Source organism: Mobula hypostoma, chromosome 19 (assembly GCF_963921235.1).
Source record: "Mobula hypostoma chromosome 19, sMobHyp1.1, whole genome shotgun sequence".
In the NCBI taxonomy this organism is placed as follows: Eukaryota; Metazoa; Chordata; class Chondrichthyes; order Myliobatiformes; family Myliobatidae; genus Mobula; species Mobula hypostoma.
Window position 1 is genome coordinate 35,837,228 of NC_086115.1, and position 19,898 is coordinate 35,857,125.

Consider the following 19,898-nt stretch of genomic DNA (forward strand, 5'->3'; position numbering starts at 1 on the left):
TAAGCCTACAAAAGGAGAGGCTGTACTTGATCTGGTATTGGGAAATGAACCTGGTCAGGTGTCAGATCTCTCAGTGGGAGAGCATTTTGGAGATAGTGATCACAATTCTATCTCCCTTACCATAGCATTGGAGAGGGATAGGAACAGACAAGTTAGGAAAGTGTTTAATTAGAGTGAGGGGAAATATGAGGCTATCAGGCAGGAACTTGGAAGCATAAATTGGGAACGGATGTTCTCAGGGAAATGTTTGGCAGAAATGTGGCAAATGTTCAGGGGATATTTGCTTGCAGTTTTGCACAGGTACGTTCCAATGGGACAGGGAAAGGATGGTAGGGTACAGAAACCGTGGTGTACAAAGGCTATTGTAAATCTAGTCAAGAAGAAAAGAAAAACATAGAACATAGAATCGTACAGCACATTACAGGCCCTTCGGCCCACAATGTTGTGCCGACCCTCAAACCCTCAAACCCTGCCTCCCATATAACCCCCCACCTTAAATTCCTCCATATACCATATATATTAAGAAAGGTTCAAAAAACTAGGTAATGATAGAGATCTAGAAGATTATAAGGCTAGCAGGAGGAACTTAAGAATGAAATTAGGAGAGCCAGAAGGGTCCATGAGAAGGCCTTGGCGAGCAGGATTAAGGAAAACCCCAAGGCATTCTACAAGTATATGAAGAGCAAGAGGTTAAAACGTGAGGGAATAGGACCAATCAAGTGTGACAGTGGAAATATGTGTATGGAACTGGAGGAGATAGCAGAGGTACTTATGAATACTTCGCTTCAATATTCACTACGGAAAAGGATCTTGGTGATTGTAGGGATGGCTTACAGCGGACTGAGAAAATTGAGCATATAGACATTAAGAAAGAAGATGTGCTGGAGATTTTGGAAAGCATTAAGTTAGATAAGTCACCAGGACCGGATGAGATATACCCCAGGCTACTGTGGGAGGCGAGGGAGGAGATTGCTGAGCCTCTGGCAATGATCTTTGCATCATCAATGGGGATGGGAGAGGTTCCGGAGGATTGGAGGGTTGCGGATGTTGTTCCCTTATTCAAGAAAGGGAGTAGAGATAGCCCAAGAAATTATAGACCAGTGAGTCTTACTTCAGTGGTTGGTAAGTTGGTGGAAAAGATCCTGAGAGGCAGGATTTATGAACATTTGGAGAGGCATAATATGATTAGGAATAGTCAACATGGTTTTGTAAAAGGTAGATCATGCCTTACGAGCCTGATTGAATTTCTTGAGGATGTGACTAAACACATTGATGAAGGCAGAGCAGTAGGTGTAGTGTATATGGATTTCAGCAAGGTATTTGATAAGGTACCCCATGCAAGGCTTATTGAGAAGGTAAGGAGGCATGGGATCCAAGGGGTCCTTGCTTTGTCAATCCAGAATTGGCTTGCCCACAGAAGGCAAAGAGTGGTTGTAGATGGGTGATATTCTGCATTGAGGTCGTTGACCAGTGGTGTGGTTCAGGGATCTGTTCTGGTACTCCTACCCTTCCTGATTTTTATAAATCACCTGGATGAGGACGTGGAGCGATGGGTTAGTAAATTTGCCGATGACACAAAGTTTGGAGGCGTTGTGGATAGTGTGGAGGGCTGTCAGAGGTTACAACGGGATAGTGATAGGATGCAAAACTGGGCTGAGAAGTGGAAAATGGAGTTCAACCCAGATAAGTGTGAGTGGTTCATTTTGATAGGTCAAATATGATGGCAGAATATAGTAATAATGGTAAGACTCTTGGCAGTGTGGAGAATCAGAGGGATCTTGGGGTCCGAGTCCATAGGACACTGAAAGCTGCTGTGCAGGTTGACTGTGTGGTTAAGAATGCATACAGTGCATTGGCCTTCATCAACCGTGGGATTGGGTTTAGGAGCCGAGAGGTAATGTTGCAGCTATATAGGAACCTGGTCAGACCCCACTTGGACTACTGTGCTCAATTCTGGTCGCCTCACTACAGGAAGGATGTGGAAACCATAAATAGGGTGCAGAGGAGATTGACAAGGCCTGGATTGGGGAGCATGCCTCATGAGAATAGGTTGAGCGAACTTGGCCTTTTCTCTTTGGAGCAATGAGAGGTGACCTGATAGAGGTGTATAAGATGATGAGAGGCATTGATCGTGTGGATAGTTAGAGGCTTTTTCCCAGAGCTAAAATGGCTAACACGAGGGGGCACAGTTTTAAGGTGCTTGGACGTAGCAATAGAGGAGATGTCAGGGATAAGTTTTTTTTTACGCAGAGAGTGGTGAGTGCGTGGAATGGGCTGCTGGTGACGGTGGTGGAGGCGGATATTTTAAGAGATTCCCGGATGGGTACATGGAGCTTAGAAAAATAGAGGGCTATGGGTAACCCTAGGTAATTTTTAGAGTAAGGACATGTTCAGCTCAGCTTTTTGGCTGAAGAGCCTGTATTGTGCTGTCGGCTTTCTGTATTTCAATGTTTCTTTTTTTTTCAATCTTTTTATTAATTTCAAAATATAGAAACAAAACATAGCAATAATACAAATAGTAGGAGATATATTGTTACACTTAAAAATGTAATTACAAAACCAAATAGTGTAAATTAACAAAGCTCCCAATCATGTAGAACTAACAACGGATAATACAAAGCAAAAAAAAACTGGGAAAAAAACCATGGAAAAGAAAAAAAACAAAACAAAAAAAAACAAACCCCATCCCCAAAGAAAAGCAGAATTAATCAACTAAACTAAAAGACTTGGGCAAAACTAACAACTTAAAAATGGAAAAGAAGAAAACCTTAGTGTCGACGACTCCATTCCTCTCCAACAACAGTACAGAGAGATAAAACAGTTTGGAAATGATCAAATTACATCAAATGAAAATGCTGAATGAATGGCCTCCAAGTTTTCTCAAACTTAATGGAAGAGTCATAAACTGCACTTCTAATTTTCTCCAAATTCAAACATACCATAGTTTGTGAAAACCAATGAAATACAGATTAATATACCGACTGAAAAATGGGAAAAAACTTCTTCAGTTGGTGAATTCATCCTCTATATGTGCTAAACATGTGTTGATACAGTTTAAAGTAGTGCACAGGACTCATATGTCCAAAGATAAACTATCTCGTTATTATTCTTATATTAATCCAATATGTGACAGATGTCATTCCGAGATAGCTTCTTTAACCCACATGTTTTGGTCATGTCCTTTGTTGGAAAAATATTGGAAAGATATTTTTGATATTATTTCAACGGTCTTAAATATAGACTTACAACCTCATCCAATTACTGCTATCTTTGGATTACCAATGATAGATTTAAATAATTTAACCTCTTCATCACGTAGGATGATTGCATTTCTTACTTTAATGGCTAGAAGATCCATTTTGTTGAATTGGAAAGAGATTAACCCTCGTATTTCAATGTTTCTATACCAAAAACATATTGACCTGTTTCATCTGACTGGGTGTTTAATGTTGAATGTCTAACCCTAAGTGCTTCAGTTCAAATAAGAGTTGATACATGTGTCTGCATTTACAAAATGGTTTTACTTTCCTAAGTTTGCCTATTCCTGCATTAAGTTATTTCATGCATGGAAATATTAAAAAATCGATCTGTTTCACTAAGACACTGTAGGGAAGGCAATTTGCCATGCTTCCCTATTTGGACCAAATCACAGCTCCAGATGGAACAAAATTATTGGTTCTTATCTCTAAAATGGCCTGGTAACCATTCACTTCAGGAGACAATTGGGAATTGTCAATAAATAGCAATCTTGCTAGCAATGCCTACATTTTGTGAGCATTTACATTAAAAAAAACAAATGGTGCATTTGATTCTGTTGGTTGTATGCTCTATTGAAAAACAATCTGTAATGAATTGTTCAATTATTTGGCTATCATCATTAAAGATATTGTGAGTATCAGGGTGTTTTCCCATCAGAAAGTTTGGCACTGGACTGATGTAAAGCATTAATTGGATTGGGAATTGCTTATCCGACACAATGCAAAAGTTGGGAGTAAACAAATCCTTCTCAGTTTGGCAGACAGTGATCAGTACTGTACTCGGATCCCAGCCATTCACAATCAGCATCAAATATTTGGCTAAGAGGACCAAATGTCTTAATTGCAAATTTAGTGATGATAATGATGGCCTTGTGAATAGGGGCAAGGGTGTAAAGAACCACCAATGGGATCTGAGTAGTTGAGTAACTGAGTAACAAGATGACAGAGACAATATTATATGAAAAAGTTTAAGTTTTACATAAGAGCATATGAAATAGGAGCAGGAGTAGCCCAGCTGGCCTGTCGAGCCTGCTCCGCCATTCAGTAAGATCAAGGCTGATCTGGCCATGGACTCATCTCCACCTACCTGCATTTTCCCCATAACCCTTAATTCCCCTACTATGCAAAAATCTATCCAACTTTGTCTTAAATATAATTACTGGGGTACCCTCCACTGCTTCATTGGGTAGAGAATTCCACAGATTCACCACTCTCTGGGAAAAGCAGTTCCTCTTCATCTCCATCCTAAATCTACTCCTCCAAGTCCTGAGGCTCTGTACCATAGTTCTAGTCTCACCTATCAGTGGAAACAACTTTCTTGCCTCTATCTTATCCACTCACTTTAGTGCACAACACTGAAAAGCGCAGTAGGGTATGGTGAAATGGTGAGACATAGCTTAGCGTTGTTGCTGAATGGGACCTAAATGTTCAGGTAAACAAGTACTGAAAACCATGAGGCAGGTCCGACAAGCAATTGGTATGTCGGCCTATTTTGCTGCAGGAGTCGATTACAGGAGTAATGATGTCTTACTTCAGTTACATTGGGCCTTGGATATACTGTACCTGGAGTGATACGTACATTTTTATTCTCCTTAACTACAGAAGATATATTTGCCTTAATGGGAGTGTAGCGAAGGTTCACTCAATTGGTACCACGGATGGAAAGTCTGCATATGAGGAGAAATCAATTATATCAGAGCAATAAACAAATTGCCGGAGGAACTCAGCAAGTCAGGCAGCATCTGTGAAGGTAAAATCTCGACTCAAAACATCTGAGAATGTTTTGGGTCAAGACCCTGCAATGGAAAGCTGCTGAGAAAACACTGAGTACCTCCAGCAAACAACAGGAATTCTGCAGATGCTGGAAATTCAAGCAACACACATCAAAGTTGCTGGTGAACGCAGCAGGCCAAGCAGCATCTCTAGGAAGAGGTACAGTCAACGTTTCAGGCCAAGACCCTTCGTCAGGACTAACTAAAGGAAGAGCTAGTAAGAGATTTGAAAGTAGGAGGGGGAGGGGGAGATCCAAAATGATAGGAGAAGACAGGAGGGGGAGGGATGGAGCCAAGAGCTGGACAGGTGATTGGCAAAGCGGATATGAGAGGATCATGGGACAGGAGGTCCCGGAAGAAAGACAAGGGGGGGAGAAAACCAGAGGATGGGCAGGGGGTATAGTCAGAGGAAGAAAAAGGAGAGTGAGAGAAAGAATGTGTGTATATAAATAAATAACGGATGGGGTACGAGGGGGAGATGGAGCTCTTGGCTCTATCCCTCCCCCTCCTGTCTTCTCCTATCATTTTGGATCTCCCCCTCCCCCTCTCACTTTCAAATCTCTTACTAACTCTTCCTTCAGTTAGTCCTGACGAAGGGTCTTGGCCTGAAACATCGACTGTACCTCTTCCTAGAGATGCTGCCTGGCCTGCTGTGTTCACCAGCAACTTTGATGTACCTCCAGCAGTTTGTTTTATGCTACCGATTACAGGTTCTCTTGTGTCTCCATTCGACTAAACTGGACCTGAATTCCTTCAAGCGTAGAAGAATGTGAGATCTCGTTGAAATCTGCAGAATTGTTAAAGCCTGTACAGGTTGGATGCAGGGAGAATCTTCCCCTGTCTGAGGACATTGAAACCCAGGCTCACAGTCTCAAAATAAGTGATTGAGATGAAGAAGAATTTCACACTCTGGGTGATGAATCTTTGGAATTCTCTAACTTGGAGCATTATTGAAAGGCAGTTACTGAGGGCTTTTAGAACAAAAATTCTTAGATTTCTGAGAATTGATGTAGTGCTGGAAAGTTGCACAGAAGTAGAAAATTAGCATTGATCTGGATGAATAGTGGAGCAAGCTTAAGACCAAATAGCTGTTTTTGTACCTATTTCTTATATTCTCATGAAATTCCAGCTTTTCAAATTGCATGTTAGTGATGCAAAAGATTTTATAGACTGAAATATAGTTGCATTTTCTAATACAATATTGAACTTCAAGCAAAATATAAACTTAGCTTTGCAAGGTGAATCTTGGGAATCATGGAATTGAAATATTTTGGGCTGGGTAACAGTGAGGTATATTCATCATCATATGATGTTGTTCCTGCTATATGCACTTGTGTTTTGTCTTCTACCCCTGTTTGTCATCTGATATTGATCAGCTGCAGCTAAAAATAGCGCCTTGACAACTGATTTTATCCACTTTACTAGCCTGCTCATTTTCCTGTGTCTCTGGGGTGCAGGTTTTAATACATTTAACATTTCTTTATCATTGAAACTGTTGTCTTTCACTGAAATCAATGTTTGAGACAAGTTCGATGTTTATCATTAGCAATGCCTCATCTTTCCTTTTGCACTGATTAAATCACCACAAATACCAGTTTATTGTTTTAAAGGAAATTAAACATTGTACCAAATAGTCAAGCCTTACCACTGTAATTTAGTTGCAGTCTTTACTTTCCTTGTCTCCTCTTTGCAAGGCTCTGCTGCTCACCTCACTCAGAGGTGCTTGTATCTCACCCAGGACACAGCTTCCCAGGAAGGGTAAAGGCTGCATGGAAACAGCATCACCTCCACATTGAGATTTAAGTAGTCATCTAGATATTCGCATATTCTGAGAGTACTCGCCTTCACAAACCCTAATGCATCTGAATGAAAAAATTCCACCTCAGATCCCCTGTGAATCTCATACCACTTTCCCTAAACCCATCTCCTTTGTTATAGATGCCTAGATTATGGGGAGAAATTTCCTAGTATCTACTTTTTCAATTCCTCCCATAACTTTGCATGCTTTGCCAGGTGTCTCTCAGCTCCTTCATTTGATGGGAAACAAATCTCGTATGGCCAGATTTGGGAACAGCTTCTTTCCAACTGTGATAAGACTGCTGAACGGATCCTGACCCGGATCTGGGCCGTACCCTCCAAATATCCAGACCTGCCTCTCGGTTTTTTTTGCACTACCTTACTTCCCATTTTTCTATTTTCTATTTATGATTTATAATTTAAATATTTAATATTTACTATTTTAAACTATTTTTAATATTTAATATTTGTAATCCAGGGAGTGTGAAGCGCAGAATCAAATATTGCTGTGATGATTGTACGTTCTAGTACCAATTGTTTGGCAACAATAAAGTATAAAGTATCAAACTTCTCCATCATATTGTACAGGATGGCCACTGGAACGGCCCACCATCCTCCCACTGTGGACTAGTCAATGTATTAAAACATTGTACTACTCCTTTCCTGCTTTTAAATTCCATGCCTTACTAATAAAGGCATGTTTCCTGTGTGTCTTCTTTACAACTTTTTCTACTTGTGCTGCCACCTTCAGAGATACTTATTCTGTCTATGTCCATCTGTTCCTCAATACTCCTCCTGGCCCTACAATTTATCGTGTAGTACCTACACTTATTATCCACACATAAGTGTACAAAGTCCAGCATTGTACACTTGTGATGAATAGATTTCATTTGCCAATCTCACCAATTAACTAATATCATCCTGCAGCCAAAGCCTATCCTTTTCAGTAAAATAGTTCAAATTTATTGAACCTATCCTCAAAGGATGACCATGCTATAACCAAGATCACCCTCGTCAACTTTCTGTGCATCCCCTCCATTTGAAATATAATTTCTTAAATGAGGGAATCATAATTGTTCCCAGTACTCTAGACGTTTCCTCACTGATGCCTTGCACAGATGAAGTGAGATTTCCCTACTTTAATATTCCAATCACCTTGAAATGAGGGTAAAAGGCAGCAGAGTGGCACAGCCATTAAGTGATTTCTCTCTGTGGCTACCACGGTAAAGGCTGGCGTCAGAGTCAGAGTCAGCTGGGAAGGGGTACATGGAAATCTCCAGTACAATGAACTGGACTGCTTGTCTCATGAGACCATACAACATAGGAGCAGAATTAGGTTCTTTGTCTCACCAAGTTTGCTCTGCCATTCCATCATGACTGATTTTTCATCCTTCTTAACCCCATTCTCCTACCCTCTCCCCAATAATCAAGACACCTTCAAGATTCTAACACCCTCAATAATCAAGAATCTACCAACCTCTGCTTTAAGTATACCCAGTGACTTTGCTTCTAGAGCTGTTGGTGGCAATAAAGTACACAGATTCACCACCTTCTAGCTCAAGAAATTCAGACTTATCTCTGTTCTAAATGGATGTCCCCCTATTCTGAGCCTGTGCTCTCTGGTCCTAGACTCCCCCACCATCAGAAACATCATCTCCTTGTCCACTCTGTGTAGGTCTTTCAATATTCAGTAGGTTTCAACAAGATCCTCATTTTTCTAAACACCAGCGAATACAGGCACGGAGCTATCAAGTGCTCCTCTACCTTAACTCCTGGCAGATATTGCAGCAACTCGCATTGAAGTGCATAGCACAGAAGTCTGTGATTGTCAGAGGAATACATCATGATGCATGTGCCCAATTTAAGATAAGCTGAGTCAGGAGTGAGATATCAGTATCACTTTGGGGACCCTATTAATTGCATCTCATTGCTATTCTGTTATAGGTTTTAGTTCAAAGATTGTATACTTGATCAATAGTTTTAAATTGCAGCTTAATGCATCAGAGCAACATACAAAATGCTGGAGGAACTTGGCAGGCCAGGCAGCATCTATGGAGGGGAATAAATAGTCAACATTTTTGGCCAAGGCCCTTCATCAGGATTATCAGCTTAATGCATCACTTTAGTTTGGTGTTCCTGGAAATGCACAGCACAATATCATTACCTGTGTAACTGATGTCGAACAAAAAAATAGCAATGCTTGGAAAGCTGGTGTGGGGATATCCAAGCCAGTTTCCCAGTAGATAGAAACATAGAGATATAGAAAACCTACAGCACAATACAGGCCCTTCGGCCCACAATGCTGTGCCGAACATGTACTTACTTTAGAAATTACTTCGGGTTACCCAGAGCCCTCTAGTTTTCTAAGCTCCATGTACCTATCCAGGAGTCTCTTAAAAGACCCTATCATATCTGCCTCCACCACTGTCGCCGGCAGCCCATTCCACACACTCACCATCCTCTGCGTAAAAAAACTTATCCTTGGCATCTCCTTTGTGCCTACTTCCAAGCACCTTAAAACTGTGCCCTCTCGTGTTAGCCATTTCAGCCCTGGAAAAAAGCCTCTGACTATCCACACGATCAATGCCTCTTATCATCTTGTATACCTCTATCAGGTCACCTCTCATCCTCCGTCACTCCAAGGAGAAAAGGCCAAGTTCACTCAACCTAATCTCATAAGGCATGCTCCCCAATCCAGGCAACATCTGTGTAAATCTTCTCTGCACCCTTTCTATAGTTTCACATTCTTCCTGTAGTGAGGTGACCAGAACTGATGTTAATCTTGGTGGAGTAGATTGCTGTTATGATGTAATTCATGTAAAGCAGCGTAATATAAATGTAAATGGATGCACTTTCTCAGGATTTCATTAATACTGTTCCGACAAATGAAACTTCCATCTTTTACCAGACCCAGCAACAACTTTTCAGCAGGGATTCCCTATCCCCTGACACTAATTCAAACAGGCAAAGAGCACTGGAAAAATTTGACCTCCGAATTTTGCACAAATCCCACCCTTCTGACTCTTTTGCCTATTCATTGCTCTGAAGTTCCTACCCTACTTTATCTCTGCTCAAATATTGCACCTTTTAAATGTGCCTTCATTCCAAAAGGAATATTAATTGCAGCAAAATGTGTCATTATTTTTACCATCACGAGAGAATCTGCAGATGCTGGAAATCCAAAGCAATGCGTACAAAATGCTGGAAGAATTCAGCAGGACAGGGGGCATCTATGGAAAAAAATGTATCAGATTTATTAACTAATTTAGCCAAGAAAGTAATCTTCTTAAAGAGTCTAAGACCTGAAGCGTTAAGTGTTTCCCTTTCCACAGATACTGCCTGACCAGCTGAGATCTTCCAGCACTTTTTTTGTTTTAATATAGACCTGTTTCTGTTGAAGCTCTCAGAAATATAGTGAAATTCTTCTGCTAGAATGAATCAGATGGACTTGCGTTCCAACTCAGGAATGAAAGTTTAATTTTAGTTTGAGTATACAAATCAAATAGAAATATTTCATTCATTCTTCCACAGTTGCTTCTCCCAGAAGAAGTGGAAATTCTCGTGTGTGGAAACCCTGAGCTGGATATACATGCACTACAGAAGATCACACAGTATGAGGGTTATTCGAAGATGCACCCCACAATACGGTGAATAAGTCCATGCTTCTGTTGTCTTTCAGGAGCTCAGTTTTGTAATGGTATCTATTATATATAGAACTTGGCTGGTTTTCTTCTTTTTTCAATATTGCTTCTCTAATACATGCAAATATGTTTAAGTATGTTGTTGAAACATGTTTATGATAGGCATATAGCAATTTTATGATCATTGATAGCATTCTGTCCACTTAGACAGATTAGTGAATTCCAGATGCAATCAGGAACAGACACCTATGCGCTACTGAGGGAGTACCACATAATCAGAGTTACTTCCTTTTTCTGAGACTTTAGGATACAATTTTGATGTAGTGAGCAAGAAACTTTCATGGTGACCTGGCTGTTAGCTGACCAACTTCCTCTACCATCTTCACGAGAAAAGATGATCTCATCGTTTCAGTTTGCTGATTTCCATAGTTCAAAGCCTCTTCATCAATTGTGCTTTGTGGAGACTTGCAGTTCCCATGATTATTATAGGAGTCTTTATTTATACCCTAGTTAGTTTGTAACTCAGTATTTCCATCTCTCTAAGAGTTTGTTGACCCTCAATGTTAGTTCTGTGGTTTACTCATGGGAAATAGGGACATGAGTAGGATTTGAGCCTGGACTACACCTTGATAAGATCAAAGCTGATCTGCGACCTCAGCTCCATTTTCCCACTCAGTCTCTGTGTCCTTCCATATGATTTCCATAAATCATCAATTGCTCTTGAGACAGCATGTTGTATTTGGAATCGTGGCAGTGAGTAACCAGACAAAAGTAAGAAAGGGAATTTAAAAAGTTTAATGTGGCTGTGAATGAGGGACAAAGACGATGGCCAGATCGGGCCAAATTGGGCAAATGCAATCTGGCCCAGTAATGCAGTGTCATGTGGCTTTCATTTTCTTTGTGCCAGTATCATGAACTCCATTTCAAGGGTAAAATGGATGAAATACAACACCAGAAGAATTTGGAGAGATAATTAAGTCAAAAGGGGAAAAAAAACTTTTAAACTAGGAAGTGGTTTCTGGAGAATGAGAGCTAGAGAGTTAACATTCAAGGCCTGTTACTTACAGGAAGTTTCCCGGCACAACTATGAATAGATGTTCCACCATTGTAATCCATTATTTTGCCTCTGGGATTTAAATTCTATTACAGGTCAGGCAATGTGGTTGGAAGTCACTCTAGGCAGCTATAAGGTCCTGTGCAAATAAATCACTACTGCTCATGAACATTTGCTGCAAAAGTGTATCTCACCAAGTAATCTAGAGTTATGATTTGTGGACCAAATACATTGCAAAAGAGGGCTTGTTTGTGCCTGCCACTCTGTCTGCAGAAATAGGTACATTTACTAGGGGATTTCTGAGGCATATATCTTCCCGTTCCTGTCAACCCAAGAATCAGAGAATAAGTTATTACATCTGCTGGAATCTGGCCAGCAGACTGGTTCCTCTACAGCAGCATCTGTTTCAGAGATATCCCATGTCACTGCAGTCCTGTACTTTCAAGCCTAAGACCATTTCTAACAGCCTGTGGTATAGTGAACAACTACAGTGTGTATTAAATGTATCACTGATCATTATTCCCCAAGACTAAAGCCTTCTTCCACAGAGAAGTAACAAGTACCATGACCATACACACCCTTCATAGCTATTAAATTCTATAAAGTCTTCATAGGAAAGGACTCGCCTGTAAAGTTGATGGCTGGGACAACATTCAGATGGTTAATCAAAAACAAAGTTCTGCATTTACTAGCAATCTGAAGGGAACAGAAAAAAAAACACAGAATACTCAACAGGACCAGAAGCATTTCGGGAGAAAAGAAGCAAGTTGAATGCCTTCTACCAAAACCGATGATAAATCAACCTGAACTATCGGGTCAGGTCTTATGGATTTCTCAGACACGAGGAAATCTGCAGTTGCTGGAAATTCAAACAACACCCACAAAAACTGCTGGTGAACGCAGCAGGCCAGGCAGCATCTATAGGAAGAGGTACAGTCGACGTTTCGGGCCGAGACCCTTCGTCGGGACTAACTGAAAGAAAAGATAGTAAGAGATTTTGGCAAGCTTATGGATCTCTAGCAGCCACATGTAGTGCGCGTGATAGACTTCTCTGTTGATACACTGCCACGTGGGAAGACACAGTGTTCTGCAGGTCTCATGCCAGCACAGTCAGTGCTGAATCCAGAGTAAGTTCATGACATCAGTGAGCTGAGGAGCCAAGTTCACTTAATTACCGACCCTTCAGCAAAACCCAGATATAGCTCAAAATTTAAAAGCTAAGTTTAGTTCTTTAAAAAAGTCAAAGGTCTTGACACTTACAGTATAAATGTCTATATTTTTAATCTGTATTTGCTTTAGGTAAGTAACAATATGTATTATTCAAGTTAATTTAGTTAATTTTAATTATTCAGATCGATTTTTACTGTTTTTTTTAAATAAATCATCATTCAAACTTCTTTCAAAAAAAAAAGAAGCGACTGAAGCAAATGCCCAAACCGTGCTCTTACTATTAGGCTTCCCTTTAGCGTGGTAATAAATCTAACAGGAATGACTCTCGCATAATTTTCCAATCCTCATGCATTCATATTGGCCAAGTAAGTGTTCAAAAAAAAAGATAAATGAGCAAAATTTCTGTCACTGGAGCAGAACAGTCTCTCCTTACTCTGCACTCTGCAGTGGGCTACAGGTCCAATGGACAAATGGGTCCTCCAGTGCTGGCATGAAAACTCGCAGAATGGTTTTGACTGCAGATAACACGTGCTCCCAGATAGCACGCCTATATATCAGTATTGTAGCCATCCATTTTACTGATCCATGGATTAGCCCTGGCTCCATGCTGAGTTTGTACTGGCAATGTAACTACAATGCCAATATAAGCACATAACCTCATTGTTGAAACAAATGTATAACTATTGCATACATTAACTAAGACATTATGAATACATGCTCCAGTATAAATTTTGTTGTCACTTTAGTGCCTCGATTATTCTTTGGTAGGTGCTTCTGGGACGTAGTTTGGGGATTCAGTCTCGAGCTCCAGAAACAATTTCTACATTTTACTACTGGAAGTGATCGAGTTCCAGTGGGAGGGCTTGCTGATCTTAGTTTTAAAATCACAAAGTTTGATGTGCCCACTGACTGGTAAGATGTCTTTTTTTTTTAAGCGGTTGCAATTAATCTCAGCAAAGAAGCATTAACGTACAACATTGTTTGCATCGAGATTGCCAAAGCATACGATTTTCTTGTATCGGCTAAGGCATTGCGTCCAGTGGAATTTCCTCCACCATATCCCACCACATTGCGTACTGATGAAAGGTCATCGATTTGAAACATTAATTGCATCTTTCTCCACTGCTGCTACCTGGCCTGTTGAGTGTTTTCATTTGCTAACTTGGAGTGGCATAGTAACGTAGCTGTCTGCATAACACCATTACAGTACCAACGACCTGAGTTCAATCTCTGCCGTTGTCTGTAAGGAGTTTGTATGTTCTCCCCATGACTCCATGGGTTTCCCTCCAGGTCCTCCAGTTTCATCCCACATTCCAAAGGTTGGTAGGTTAATCGGTCACGTGGGTGGAATTCAATGGTGCAGGCTCATCGGGCTGGGCTGTATCTTCTATTTAAATTTATTTAAATATCAATTTATTTTACTTCAGGTTTTCAGCATCTGCAGCATCTTACTTTTGGATATCATTACATATGTCCAACAGCCTCAGTGCCACACCTTAACGAAACCTGCAATATCTATAGACCCGTGAAATGAGGTTTATTGTAAATGACAATGCACTTTGGAATATGTTTGTTTTATGTCTGATTACATAAACACAGCACAAGTTCTCATGTAATAATTATATGTGTCCACTTGAAAAAGCATTTCTAAAATTCCTGTCACTGGTTCTACAGGTTACCAGTCGCCCACACCTGTTTCAATCAGCTCTGCCTGCCTCCATACAAGAATAAGAAAGAACTGAAGCAGAAGCTACTCATTGCTATTTCAAATGCAGAGGGGTTTGGACTGGAATAACAACTTTTTTTTTAAGTGGAGCTTTTAATACAGAATTGTAACCTAAGTTTTGTATAATTTACTTGTTGAAAATGGACTCTCACTTAAAGTGGACCCAAGTTGTACCCCTTTTAGTTTCATTATAGTCATTCACCATCATTATATGATATGGGCCATCATGGTCATTCCATGACCGTGATTATTCTTGGCAAATTTTTCTACAGAAGTGGTTTGCCATTGCCTTCTGGGTAATGTCTTTATGAGATGGATGATTCCAGCCAATAAGGCAGCAACTCAATGTATAAAAGCTTGCAGACATGGTCAGGGGGTTCAGTTGTTATTCAAACCAAACATCAGAATGGGGAAGAAATGTGATCTAAGTTACTCTGACTGTGGATTGATTGTTGGTACCAGGTGGGGTGGATTAAGTAGCTCAGAAACTGGATCTCTTGGGATTTTCATACAGAACCATCTCTAGAGTTTACAGAGAATGGTGCAACAGTTACAACAGTGGTGTGTGGAAGAGCGTTTCTAAATGCACAACACATCAAATGCTGAAGTGATGATCTACAGCAGCAGAAGACTATGAACAGACCGGAGGTGTCTAATGACGTGACCACTGAGTGTAATCTCTCCACTTCGACCCATTGACAGTGATCTCTCTCATTCAAAATGCAAACCAAAGTGCGTATAAGAAGCAAAATCCTGCTGGCTGACCTAAAACAGAAATGCACTGTTAAATTAATAATAACTAAAGAAACAAGAAGCCAGACAAGGAGCAGGAATATTTATTTTCACTGTGATGGTGCTGAACGTTTGTCCTTGCCTGGCCTTGCAACTATATCTATTTCTCCTTTCTATGAACAACTGGGTGGATATGTAAAACAACTGAAATTAATTGCAATAACAACCAATTCCCTCAAAACAATCCTCTAAGAGGGAGATAGCAAACTGAAATTCTTTTTATAGATTGTATTTACAAAGCTGATGACAGAATATTAAAATTTGACGCAGGTAACTCAGTAATGTGCTACTTTAATTTTCACCCACCAGTTCTTACAATATAATGTACTTCATAATCATTTAACACCCAGAGAAGCCTTTGAAGAAATGGAACATAACATAGGTGATGATGTACCATCAAAGTTTCACACATATGAAGCAACAGTTGTAATAAATTGGTAAATGTCCCATTCTACATAGAGCTAGACATTTTCTTGGAGGTTCTATTACCAGATTTGATAACCTAACAGAGTGACAATATTAATTGATTTCTTGCTGCTACAATGAGGTTAATTCTTTAATGTCACAGTGATGAGAGTGGTAGTTCAGCTGTTCAGCCATTGTCTAAAAAATTATTTTGAAAAATTCAAAGTTTATGCTTAATATACATACATACACTGAGTATATATTTGTAATGTTCTGCTGCTGTAGCCCATCCATTTCATGTTTTAACTTGTGTGTTCAGAGATACTCTGCTGCACACCACTGTTGTAACATGTGGTTACTTGAGTTACTGTTGCCTTCCTGTTAGCTTGTTAATCAGTCTGGCCTTTCTCCTCTAACTTCTCTCATTAACAAGGTGTTTTTTGTACGTTCAGAGATGCTCTCCTGCAAATCACTGTTGTGACGCACGGTTATTTGAGTTACTGTCGTCCTCCTGTCAACTTGAACCACTCTGACTATTCTCTTATTAACAAGGCATTTTCACCCACAGCACTGCTGCTCACTGGATGTTTTTGCTTTTTGCACTATTCTCTGTAAACACTGGAGAATGTTGTATGTGAAAATCCCAGGAGATCAGCAGTTTCGGAGATAATCAAACGACTCTGTCTGACACCAACAATCATTCCATGGTCAAAGTCACTTAGATCAGACTTCTTCCCAATTCTGATGTCTGGTCTGAACAACAACTTAACCTCTTCACCATGTCTGTATGCTTTTTTGCATTGAGTTACTGCCACATTATTGGCTGACTAGATATCTGCATTAATGAATAGGTGTAGCTAATAAAGTAGTCACTGAGTATATGTCAAGTGTATCAAGGGTTATGAACTAGGATGGGTAAATTAATATACATTTCAACCGTAGTCTAATTAAAATGCAAGACAGAAATTGAATTGTGTATTTCTGTTTCTATAACTTGGTGTAATGGATTTCCACTGGAAGTTCAGGAATAGGATCTCAAGAGGTATGTGTTCATACCTTGGTATATTCTTTAGGGAAGGAAATCAACCATTCATACACATATGATTCTTATCTACAAACTACCCTTATCACAGAAATATGGTTGATTCTTAACTGCACTCTAAAAATAGCCACAGAATTCAAGGGCAAATTAGAGTTGGGTTATAATTGTTTCCCTTTATCCTTCCTGTGAACAAATATGAAGAAAGATTCTAATACAGTCTGCCACTGTGCAATGCATAGAAATAATCTAAGGTGTATAACTTATAATGTATTTTGCTTCTGGTGGAAAAAAGTAATCTGAACCATTTATCAAAAAAAAACAACTTTTAATCATATGAATTTGAAAGCATTGGTTTAGATAATACTGTTTTATTTTACATCAAAAATTTGGTCGACCAGCAATGTAAGAAAACTGTGAATCTGAAATTTTGTGCACCAACCATGCTGGTATTTTATTGCATATGATTTATCAATTTAGTGACTTGTGTGATGAGACAAAAATGCATTTTTGTTATAATTTTCAGTTTTATTCAGACCACCAAGCCAATGCCAGTTTCTCCCCCGCCCCTACCACCACTATTTCCCTGTTTTTTTAGTATTTCATAACAGTTCTTCATTTTGTCATCTATTGAAAGTGATGCCCTCAATCATCACTTCTGGTATGCATTTCACCAAAATAATTCTCATGATAAAGAAAGTTCTGTAATCCTCCATTCTGTTTTAGTCCTAATTTTGAGTTCAATGAGAAGCTAAACAATTTTTTCATTGTCATCTGAAATTCTTCTACAATTTTGAACACTTCCAATAGATCCTTTTACCATTAACCTCTGATGTTCCAAACGTTAGTTCTGGAGGTCGCATATTACTGATATTAACTGACTAGCTACGGCTCTTCTCCATGGCTCTGTTAGTATTTCAGTATACGAGCACTTCCATATCAAGTGACCAAAACAGTGCAAGACACCCCAATTCTGATCTGACCTTTGATTTTGTATAACCACCTTGGCATTTAGGTTCTTGGGATACAACATTTGAATGAAGACAGACCAAATAATCCAAAAAATTGTCTAATAAAATAGGAAATAAGATTGAAAGCACATGACTAAATTGGAATATCTTACACTACTTACAAGAGGACTTAGTTGTGATAGAAAAAAAGCAAGATCTGCTGTGAATATTCATGGGATTGAGTAACTATTGTTAAGAAAAAAGATTTGAGATACTGAGATATTTTCCAGTAGATTAAAAAGGAGACTCTGCTTGTAATTTATACTTGGCTATTGATGTATTAGGTATCCACTGTAAAATGTTTAGAGCTACTGGGATGATGAAAATATTCTCAATCAAGATTCCTATTGTGTTTTCTTTTTCAAAGACACTTACTGAACAGACTTAGATTTCAAATATTAAATGTGCTGCAGATTTTCCTTATACAGGATGATTACCCTTTATCTGAAATGCTTGAGGCCAGAAGTGTTTTGGAATTTGGATTTGGATAGCTTGCAATTGCGATCATTTCCAACTCTGAATTTCATGTGCTATTGGTAAGCCGTCTTTGTCTTACGCTTCCAAGAGAAAATCTGCAGATGCTGGAAATCCAAACAACACACGCAAAATGCTGGAGGAACTCAGCAGGCCAGGCAACATCCCGCTGAAGGGTCTTGGCCCGAAACGTCGACTGTACTCTTTTCCATAGATGCTGCCTGGCCTGCTGAGTTCCTTCAGCACTTTGTATGTGTTGTTTGTCTTACACTTGTTCATCTCACACATGCAATAAGCAGTGAAGATGATGTCACACCATTAATATAATGAAAATATAATGTGTGCAGGGTAATAAAAGCAGCATATCAGCATCAGGCGAATATGTGAATCAGATGTTAAACAGCAGCAAATAATGGCAGGTTTTCAGTTTCCACTTACAATGCTATGTTTTGAATAAAAGATTACAGAACACTATATTTGTATTTTACTTTTCTTTAGGCTTTATGTAAGTTATAAAACAATTAGCAACATAAACTTGTTCTGGTTTTATATTTTCATCGGTGATACCTTAAAAATTTAATGCCATTATGTAGAGTATACTCCTATTCCAACATGTCAGTCCATGGCTTCCTTTTGTGCCATAATGAAGCCACCCTCAGGGAGGAGGAGCAGCACCTATATTCCATCTGGGTAGCCTCCAGCCTGATGGCATGAATATCGATTTCTCCTTCCAGTTAAAAAAAATCACTCCCCCTCCCTTCCTCTTCTATTGCTCACTCTGGTCCCTTACCTCATCTGACCTGCCTATCAGCTCCCCCTGGGTCCCCTCCTCCTTCCCTTTCTCCTATGGTCCACTCTCCTCTCCGATCAGATTCTTCCTGCTTCAGTCCTTTATCTTTCCATTCCACCTGGCTTCACCTATCACCTCCTACCTATCCTCCTATTCCTTCTCCCACCTTTTTATTCTGATGTCTTCCCCCTTCCTATCCAGTCCTGAAGAAGGATCTCAGCCCAAAACGTCAACTGCTTATTCATTTCCATAGACGCTGCCTGACCAGCTGAGTTCCTCCAGCATTTTGCGTGTGTTGCTTTGGATCTGCACATCTGCTCGTGTTTATAAAAACAAACAGCATTGTAGATTTGTTATAATACTAGATTTTTGTGATCAGCAGATGCTTTAAAAATTTAATGCCATGCCTTTCCTTAAATTTCTGCAACCAGCCTACTGAAAATTCACAATTACCTTCAATTTTCGGTTCAACATGATAGATGTTCACTTTTTTCATGATCGGTATACTGTTAAGTGGCATGTGTTCACTCTGATATCTGATTGAGATTTTCATTTTCCACTTTACACAGCGTTTCTCTATTTTTATTTGAATTCTGTTCTTCACATATGTCAGGTCACTTCTCAGAGCTCTCTGTCATACACAGTCACCTGCACACCTCCTGGGAAACTTCCCAGTGTCTTGTGGAATTTTCCATTTGTGACTTCATGTCAGCGCACAAACAAAAATTCAGATTTTGGAGGTTTTGGGATTTTGGAATTTTAGAAGAAGGAGTACGCAACTGATACTTCCAGTTATTGACTGATATCGGTTTAATTCAGTAGCTCCCAAACATCTTTGGATTACCACTCCCTTGGCTTCTAGACAACGTCCCCAATGCTCCCTTCTCACTTTCTGATAAAGAAGTTTGATTTACAATGCAGTGAAGGAAAATAGAAACTCCAAATTTAAAGCAGTGACAAATAATTGCAAA

General features: G+C 39.6%; 1 protein-coding gene across 3 annotated transcripts in view; it reads left to right on the forward strand.

The window, feature by feature from the left end:
• The window catches only part of hectd2 (HECT domain containing 2), a 136,140-nt gene extending 119,844 nt beyond the window's left edge, over positions 1-16,296 (forward strand). For all 3 annotated transcript variants that reach the window (XM_063071179.1, XM_063071180.1, XM_063071181.1), the window contains 3 exons: positions 10,358-10,473; positions 13,460-13,603; positions 14,366-16,296. In XM_063071179.1, coding sequence (XP_062927249.1) covers positions 10,358-10,473; positions 13,460-13,603; positions 14,366-14,486 — 381 coding nt within the window. In that variant the 3' untranslated portion in view covers positions 14,487-16,296. The remainder of the gene's footprint in view (positions 1-10,357; positions 10,474-13,459; positions 13,604-14,365) is intronic.
• The last annotated feature ends 3,602 nt before the right edge of the window (positions 16,297-19,898 follow it).